The sequence below is a fragment of the Xiphophorus couchianus genome, chromosome 22, assembly GCF_001444195.1.
Source record: "Xiphophorus couchianus chromosome 22, X_couchianus-1.0, whole genome shotgun sequence".
Classification (NCBI taxonomy): Eukaryota; Metazoa; Chordata; class Actinopteri; order Cyprinodontiformes; family Poeciliidae; genus Xiphophorus; species Xiphophorus couchianus.
Window position 1 is genome coordinate 29896543 of NC_040249.1, and position 10031 is coordinate 29906573.

Below are 10031 nucleotides of genomic sequence, written 5' to 3' on the forward strand. Positions count from 1 at the left end.
TTATTTATTTAATATATTTTTAAACAGACATTTTTCTCCTACGTTTTAGAACCGTACCACAGCCCTCAGAAACCCCAAACACATTAAATCCAACAGTTTCAGTCTTTTTCTTCCTGGAAACAATTTTATTTAAGAGCATCAAGCAATCTGCTGAGTGATCAAATCATCACAGGGTCCTAATCCGACCTCACTGCTGGAAGTGTCTGACCTTCCTCTGACGGTGATTGCCACAGCAATCTTTGCTGCCTTCTCTGTAAACTCTTGGTCTTTGTAGTTCCTTTGAGGCTGAAATGGGATCGTTGCTTATCTGCCGACTTTTAAAGTTCACTGTAAATGTCATTCTGCAATAATAAGGTACTGCTATGCACTGGACTGACATTTAGTGGAAGCAGAACCGGGTCGCCGGGAGATGACCCAGCCATTGGCTGAAGCATCATAAGCAACGGAGCAAAAATACTAACATACCTTTTACATGCTGGGTCATGCTAATTTAAATACCTTCACATGTGAGACTATGTTTATTATTTCACTTCATGATTTTATAGTTACAAAAACAACCTTTCATTATATTTCTGTCACCCTTGATTAACTTGATTTGATTAGGTCATTGTGCAATGTAGAAGTTTAATATGTCTCATTAAAAATGTGGTGAGGATTTTTCTAAAGCTCATAAATAATGAAAATTTAATGTGTGTTTTTATTGAGGGAAAAAAGTTCATCAAAATATTCAGGCTTCCAGATAACTTGTTAACTACAAGTGCAGCATCTAAAGGTTGGGGCTTGTTGGCAGTTATTATTAGGAGCAACACCAAAACCGTAAAAACGTTTCTCAAAACAATAATAAAACTTTCAACCAAGTGCTTTGATGCAGTTATTCCCTCTTTACCCAATATAACCAAGTTCCAAGTTCTAGACAAAAGGTTTAGGTGAGTGAAAAGCTCTGTGCTGTCAATCAATCACACCATAGCGCCGTGATTAATCACAATTAACCACTAGGATCTTAACTTTGAAATCTTGAAATGTAAAAATGCACATTTTCCTAAAAATGTTAAAGAAAATATTTTATTGCCTCAAACCAAACATCTCGGTTTCTCAGGTTTTCATATTTAGGAAAATCATTTTGTTTCAAACATAATTTAGAAATGGAAACTCTAAACTTCCATTGAAGGATAATTCACCGTTATAATAAGTCGGCCACATGCTGGCTTGGTTTTATTCAAACATTCATCACGGTGTTTTGTAAAGTGAAATTTTCTGCTGAGTCACCAGTCTGACTCGCTCATATTTCCCTCACATTTGTGACTTTGCATGCCGCGTTTCTGTCAACTAAATAGGGCTAGTAGAGGCTTTTTGGTCAAAATAGATAACGTGATTTATCTGCTTTATGAAATATTAACTCGTTAAACTTAATAGATTAATTACATGGGCGAAAGCGTTAATATTGGCAGCCCTAGAAAAAAGTTATATTTATCTCTTAAAGATCTAGTAGATCTAGATGTGTCATTCACAATTTATGACACAAACACACATGGACTGTGTTCTCATAGCTTTAATATTAACATTAAGCTTCAATGACTTGCACCAAATGGTTGTTCTGGAGGTGTGGGACACCATGGACAAGTTGCCAGTCCATCACAGGACACCTGTCAGGTCTAAATACCTATTAAAACAATTTAAACAAACATAGGAAAGACAAGAGAGTTAAATTCTTTGTTCTCGCGAGGAGAGCAGACAGAGATATGCTTTCAGTTACAAATCTCCTACCGCTCTGAAAAACACATCTCTCGCTCCTCTGTTTTATTGATTTCAGAGTCCCTATCACAGAGAGCACTGCAACTCTAAAAGGGTGGGGTCAAAGCATTTTAGTTGCAGTGCTAAATAACAATCATTAACTAAACATATGTTATCTACAATCTAAATCCTTCTTGCTCCAGGCACGGCGTCGAATGGGACACGTTGTATAGCTTCAAAGCAACGGCTTTGTAGCACAAAGAACAAAGCAGAGTTTCCTCCAGGATTGTAAAACTCAGCTGGGAACAACTAACACCTCCATTTCACAGGGATTCCTTAAAAAGGAATCAAAGTTATTTAACACACAGAAACATTACTTATACTAAGAGTAAAAGAATAAAAGCATATAAGTAAACATTATCTAAATGTAACTACAAGGCTACATGATACAACGAATATTTGATAATTACTAAAAATACAATTTATCCAACAACACCGAAATCTGAAATTATTTCAGGGTTTCACCCAAAGTTTTATCAGCCTGGAGGGCCACCAGACTTTACTTTGCCCCACCAGGCTAAGAGTTGTTTATTTTAGTTAGGGTTTTTTATACACCGATAACAGTGACATAAAGATGGAGTAAGCTAGGTTTATAGTTCACACATTGAATTGGACATGCATTTGTTTTCACCGAAAGCCTCACACTGAGTCTCTGGAAAAAGAAAACAGCAATGGAAAGAAAACATGAGTCCTGTTTGAAGTTCATCACAAGGCATTAAGGCAACACAGCAGCACAAATTTATAGAAATGTAACTGAACAGAAGTAGGCCTCTGCTTTGTCTGCAGCTAATCTTAACAGTCTGTCTTAAGACTGAGGTATTTGTTTATCTTTGCATCACAAGTCATTTAGAATCATTAAACCACACATTGTCTTTCCTTTCAGTCTGATCCGCAGGCTCCGAAGGTAGATGGTCCAAGCGCGTCCAACGCCATCCTGCGAGGCTCGGCCGTCTGTAGACAGGCTGTGGGCGTCACCTCCCTGCTGCCCCTGCTGCTCTACTTTGGAGTGCAGGGCTACTTGTAGCCATGCTGCCAGAAAGCTGCAAATTATGGACTGAGAAACTCATATTTGTATAAAAGAAAGCAAAAAAGGAAAAAGATATCCTTTCTTTTTCAGTACCTTTTGTTGTACTTTTGTTGTCCCTGGATCTTTTCATTTACACTTTTGTTTCCCAATCTGTTGGTTTTTGCATTGCCGCTTAATGCTAAAATCGTGATTTATTAGACATTTTGACTTCATTACAGCTGGTTCGGTCAGAAATGTGGATTTGAAGCATTTACGAATGCCGCTTGAGCAGGAAGATGTGACAGAATACCCTTGAGGACTACGTTCCACTGATGGATGAGTGAAGACCCTTGAAACACAGTGTAAATTAACATCAGTTTTCAGAGTTCCCCATTCAAGTTTTCACCCATTTCTATATGCGTGTTGAGGCTTTTTGGTGGGATGATTTGCTTAAGAGTCACAGTAAGTTCAGTAAAGCTGAATCTATCACTGAGGCAGAGTTTTTTTGGTGTTGTTCAGTCTCCTTTGTGATTTGTGTATGTTTTGATAATGATGTGATCTGGTATTTTACATTTTTATGAGCTTAACTAAAGACTCAAATGCACATCACCTGCTTCAAAGCAGTAGAAAAGTGTCAAAGGCCACACCCAGAAATGTTTTTGTTGTATTTCATTCTGAACACTAATGTCAGCTGATAAGCACACATGACAAAGTCCCACAAACAAATGCATCATGTCACACACGAGACAATGAATATAGACATGCATAAATCAAATGTCAATAATGGAGACACTCCTGTCGTCTGTTACTACACCTCCTTAAAACTCTCCATTCCTTAGTTCCTTTATGGAAGACAACAGCAAAGTTCCTGAACAATCAATTTATCATGCACCTGATAAATTGTCAAGTGTTTTCAGCAACTCTTACTTAAAACCGCCCGAAATTCTATGCTTCCCTAATGTCAGAGTGGGTTTTAATTGATTATTTTCTGAAACCCTTCCAACCCCACATTTTGTGCTAATTGGTTATAACCGAGTTCAGTCACAGAGTTCTGACAGGATTTCTTAGAGGGCAAATTTGTTCGCTGTAACCAGTTTTTCTATCTCCAGCAGCCATTGGGCAAGAGATGAGGTATACCATGGAAAGGTCGCTAGTCCGTCAGGGGCCAAAACAGACACACTTTGGATGAACAATCACAAATAAATCACTCATACGCACCATGTGAGCAATCTAAAGCTACCAGTTAAGCTTAGGACTGTGGGAGGAAACTGGAGAACCCAGAGAGAATCCACAGGGGAAAAAAGCAAAACCCTAAAGAAAGACCACAGGTTTGGGATTTAACCCAAGACATTGTTGCTCCAAGGCAACCAACGCTGTTAACAGTGCTAACAGCTAGCACTGTTAACACTCATGTTCACTGTTCAGTTTCATAGTGATTTGCAACAGTTTTTCCACCCTTTGAACTACTTCCATTTTTTTCTCGTGACAACCAAAATTATCAATTTATGTTATTGATATTTTATGTGACAAATCAAGACACAGTACTTCATAAACTATGCAAGCTTTTAACAGACAACACAGCTTAGCCTCAGTTTAATTGGTCTCAACTGTAATTTCTCAATTTTGTCAAAAATTCTCAGTTGGATTTAAGTCAGGACTTTGACTGTGCCATTCTAACACAATATTACTCTTAGTCGTGTGTTAGCTTTATTCTGCTAAAAGATGAACTACTGTCCCTGGATTTAGCTCCATCTTTACCTGCTGGAAAAAGAACAGCACCGCATGATACTTCTGCCACCATACATCACAGTGGGGATAGTTTAATTAATTGAGTGATGGGGAATTCAAGAGGTGTGACTCCTTGTACAAAACACAGTATGAACTGTCTCTAATAAACAAAGTGACTGCTGACAGATTAGGAATTGTATGTAACTAACGGTGACTTGTAAAAAATCATTGTGAACAGACTCTGTTGGACTAAAGCAAAATATAACCTTTTTAACAGCTTAGGATTCAAGCAGAGTTCCAGCAACGAGTCAACTTTCATCTTTTTTTTCCCCCATTATCTTCTGTGAACTTATGTCTGCTCTGTATAATTTCCAAGAAGTTTAAGAAAAAAGTTTTAAAAAGTAAGTGACATTGAACAGTGTCTGGTTCCTGCCACAGAAAATCACAAACCTTGTTTTCCATTCTACACTTCATTCCCAGCTTGTGTTCAGGATTTCACCTCGACAAGCTGAGCTTCTCTCTCCGACCGTTTGTTGCTTCTGGGGGAGTGTTAAAGAGTCGCTGCTTCGGTTCATGTAGCTAATCAGAACACAGTTAACGTATCGCAGAACCGCAATGTTATTTACCGAGCATAAACATGGTATATGCACTGTACGTACTTGGCTGAAACACTTTTGAATCGGGCAAGTTGATGTCTAATAATATTCTCTTTCAGAGCATTGTGAACTGTTTCAATTTTCCAATTCAACGTAAAGTACAACAAATAAGCCAGAATATAGTTTTTTTATGACAAATGTATATTTCTCTGTATGTATATGATTATGGAATATTATTGCATCTGAGAAAGAGGCTAGCCCTCTCCTTGTAGTTAAAGCATATTGTTTGTATGATGAATCCCATTTACAAAGTTGCTGAAATGAGCTGTTAGTTTCTTTTTTTGGCTAAGATTGACAATTATTTTTCTAACTTTTATTTACTGGTTTGTTTTTATTTTTAAGAGCTGAAGTGAACGAGATGAACCCACCATGTCCTAAAACTGCTACAAACAGTTACTGTAATTATTTCTGGATTTATCTCCAAAATTAATTACAAAGGTGATGATAGGATAGGCAAATTGTTTTGGTGTTAAAAAAAGGGAATAATCAAAGACTATTTCTTAGTGCGCCAGAATTTGACATGGAAACGCCTTTTAAAAAGGTTTGGATGAAAACCTGTATTAAAAGTTGGCTTATAATAAAGTTTTCACTCAGAACCGATTCTAAGAAGGTTTCTGAAACTTAAATTTTGAATCCTGAAGTCTCTTCAGATTATGGGAGGTTAGATTAAATTGTTTTAAAAATGGTTCATCTGATACAGACTGAAGACGGTAAACATGTTCACCGTTTACCACCAACCCATCCGTTGTCTGAAACGACCAGAAGTTACCCATACCTGTCTGACATCGTTTACTTCTTAGCTTGTGAAAATCTAAAAATCTACTGTACAAAACTTCTAATTAAAAACTGTTACTTCACTCAAATCGTGTGTGAATTGTCTATATTTCACTGATGACTATGCTTCACTTCGTCCACAGGGTCTGGGCTCTCGGTCATTGAAAAGTGACCGCTTAATGAAAGGATGGACTCTGTTAAAATTTTACATTTTATCCTAATGTTTGCCTGTCACGTTTAATAACTCATAAGTTCTAGAAACTGTGAATATGTTTTAACATCACAAAGTTGCAGGTTCAGAGTCAGTTTCCTGCCCTCTAAACATTGACGTGCCTCTGGGCAAGGCACCAAACCCATCTGGGTGATTATGTTGTAAAGTGTTTTTAGTGCTCAGACTAGAAAAGCTCTGTAAATTAAAACTACTATTGTGAGGACATTTTAAAAAGCCATAAAAACAAACAATTTCTCAATTTAAACATACTTCACAGAACAAAATGGCTGTACTTTTTTCCCCTTAGGGTTTAAGTTGTGGGTTTTTGCTATAAAAATGTGATATATCACAAAAGTCACTTGAAAACCCTCAATTTGAATCAAAATGTTCTCATAAACAAATGTGGACATGTTTACAGTGTTTCTGCTGATATTGGATATCCTGGAACAGATGCTGATACTATTCTTCTGTAGTAAATTCTATATATTTTTATGTATCTTGAAAACTACCACTTATTTCCACTGTATATATCTATACAGGTAAATTGTTGAACTTTTCCACATTTTAACAACATACTTTAAAGTTGCCACAATCCTGAACAAAGTTAGTTTTCACCCTAACGCAGTGATTCTTTAACATATGTCATTATTTGCTGTCAAATTTTTGATAAAACTGATGGACATTTACCATAGGACCTTTTGTACATATTGAAGAGAGACATTTTGAAGCTCAAGCTGCTGTTCGTGGCTCAGTGCGTTAATTGCTAACATGGAGGACATCTGCAGATACATTTTTAGCCTTGTGGATGAAACCGAAAAATGATCTGACGTCTGCGTCTCCACCGACTGCCAGAAGATTAGTCTGACATTTCAGGGCTTTTTTTTTTTTCTCGTCATTCATTATCTGACTCATCCATCATCTGAACTGCATGTCCTCCTGCTCCTTTACAGAGTACCACTTTATTTTAATTCAGCACAATCCCCTTTTTAGTAAAACCTAATGTTAGCTAAAGTGTCAATGCTTTGACACCCGAGTCATTGCTCAGCTGTTGTTCCTTTTCTGGTGATGAACTGGTTAACTTAAACTACTACTAACCAAGATGCATGGCAGGGTAGATTGGCTCTATCAGAAACTACAAAATATTCTAATAGAAAAGATTTAGATTTAATTCATTTGGTAGGGGCAATGCACATTAATTAACATTTTTTATAAATTTACCAGAATTAGCCAAAAGGCTATTTTTGATCTGTTGTCACTAGACAATGAGTAACTTATCTTGCTAAAAACAAAGAAATAAGAAAACAAACATGGCAGAACAACATTTAAGCAACTAAAAGGTTGATTTTTTTTTTTTTATTAAATCTGCTTATTTTTAGGACAACATTCCTTGATTTAGTAGATCCACATCATATTTAAGATTCTGATCATTTTGCTCTAAAAGTAAATCAAGTTTCAAACCTCTGGATCTGAGCTTACCAAAAACAACCTCACAACATATTTTCCAACAATAAAATGTCTTAAATGTTCCTCTGGTTCTGACTTTAGTTGCTGAATATTTGGAGGTGTGACCAACACGGACTGAACGTCTTTGTTCATTTCCTCTGCTGCTGCCGCTAAACTACAGGCAGACTGCAAGAAATGAAGCTCAATGGAAGAAATCCCAGTTGTCGCTCTGACTGGAGTTGAGAATCAAAAGTAGAGTTGCATAGGAAGACATTAATCAGACTATGTGGTGGCGATATAACCAATTTTCTCAAAAAACTTCAGACAGGGATTGATAGAATGCTGAGTCAACTGTAGCTCATGCTGTCAACAAACACAAGCCACCGATAAAAGTTCACAAAGACATTTTTACAAACTTGTTTTCGCTGCAGAGTTTGTGAGAACAATTTTTCCGTTCTACTTACCTTCAGTTGCGGTGCAACATAGCTCAACATATTAAATATATATATATATACACACTGCTCAAAAAAATAAAGGGAACACACAAATAACACATCCTAGTTCTGAATGAAAGAAATATTCTCATTGAATACTTTGTTCTGTACAAAGTTGAATGTGCTGACAACAAAATCACACAAAAATCATCAATGGAAATCAAATTTATTAACCAATGGAGGCCTGGATTTGGAGCCACACACAAAATTAAAGTGAAATAACACTACACGCTGATCCAACTTTAATGTAATGTCCTTAAAACAAGTCAAAATGAGGCTCAGTATTGTGTGTGGCCTCCACATGCCTGTATGACCTCCCTACAACGCCTGGGCATGCTCCTGATGAGGTGGCGGATGGTCTCCTGAGGAATCTCCTCCCAGACCTGGACTAAAGCATCCGCCAACTCCTGGACAGTCTGTGGTGCAACGTGACGTTGGTGGATGGAGCGAGACATGATGTCCCAGATGTGCTCAATCGGATTCAGGTCTGGGGAACGGGCTGGCCAGTCCATAGCTTCAATGCCTTCATCTTGCAGGAACTGCTGACACACTCCAGTCACATGAGGTCTTGACATGAGTCACAATGTGACATAAGTCACATTGTCCTGCATTAGGAGGAACCCAGGGCCAACCGCACCAGCATATGGTCTCACAAGGGGTCTCAGGATCTCATCTCGGTACCTAATGGCAGTCAGGCTACCTCTGGTGAGCACATGGAGGGCTGTGCGGCCCTCCAAAGAAATGCCACCCCACACCATTACTGACCCACTGCCAAACCGGTCATGCTGAAGGATGTTGCAGGCAGCAGACCGCTCTCCACGGCGTCTCCAGACTCTGTCACGTCTGTCACATGTGCTCAGTGTGAACCTGCTTTCATCTGTGAAGAGCACAAGGCGCCAGTGGCGAATTTGCCAATCCTGGTGTTCTCTGGCAAATGCCAAGCGTCCTGCACGGTGTTGGGCTGTGAGCACAACCCCCATCTGTGGACGTCGGGCCCTCATACCATCCTCATGGAGTCGGTTTCTAACCGTTTGTGCAGACACATGCACATTTGTGGCCTGCTGGAAGTCATTTTGCAGGGCTCTGGCAGTGCTCCTCCTGTTCCTTCTTGCACAAAGGCGGAGGTAGCGGTCCTGCTGCTGGGTTGTTGCCCTCCTACGGCCTCCTCCACGTCTCCTGGTAGCGCCTCCAGCCTCTGGACACTACGCTGACAGACACAGCAAACCTTCTTGCCACAGCTCGCATTGATGTGCCATCCTGGATGAGCTGCACTACCTGAGCCACTTGTGTGGGTTGTGGAGTCCGTCTCATGTTACCATGAGTGTGAAAGCACCACCAACATTCAAAACTGACCAAAACATCAGCCAGACAGCATAGGTACTGAGAAGTGGTCTGTGGTCCCAACTGCAGAACCACTCCTTTATTGAGTGTGTCTTGCTAATTGCCAATAATTTCCACCTGTTGTCTATTCCATTTGCACAACAGCAGGTGAAATTGATTGTCAATCAGTGTTGCTTCCTAAGTGGACAGTTTGATTTCACAGAAGTTTGATTTACTTGGAGTTATATTGTGTTGTTTAAGTGTTCCCTTTATTTTTTTGAGCAGTGTATATATATATATATATATATATATATATATATATATATATATATATATATATATATATATATATATATACAGTACAGACCAAAAGTTTGGACACACCTTTCTAATTCAATGGGTTTTCTTTATTTTCATGACTATTTATAAGGCAAGAAATCCCACTTATTAACCTGACAGGGCACACCTATGAAGTGAAAACCATTTCAGGTGACTACCTCTTGAAGCTCATCAAGAAAATGCAGAGTGTGTGCAAAGCAGTAATCACAGCAAAAGGTTGCCACTTTGAAGAAACTAGAATATAAGGGGTATTTTCAGTTGTTTTACAC

The 10031-nt window shown here is 38.5% G+C and overlaps 1 protein-coding gene across 2 annotated transcripts in view; it reads left to right on the top strand.

Moving 5' to 3' along the window:
• The window catches only part of LOC114137748 (GDNF family receptor alpha-1-like), a 112550-nt gene extending 106506 nt beyond the window's left edge, over positions 1 to 6044 (top strand). For both annotated transcript variants that reach the window (XM_028006555.1, XM_028006556.1), the window contains one exon: positions 2675 to 6044. In XM_028006555.1, the coding sequence (XP_027862356.1) occupies positions 2675 to 2815 (141 nt within the window). In that variant the 3' untranslated portion in view covers positions 2816 to 6044. The remainder of the gene's footprint in view (positions 1 to 2674) is intronic.
• Positions 6045 to 10031: the final 3987 nt, after the last annotated feature.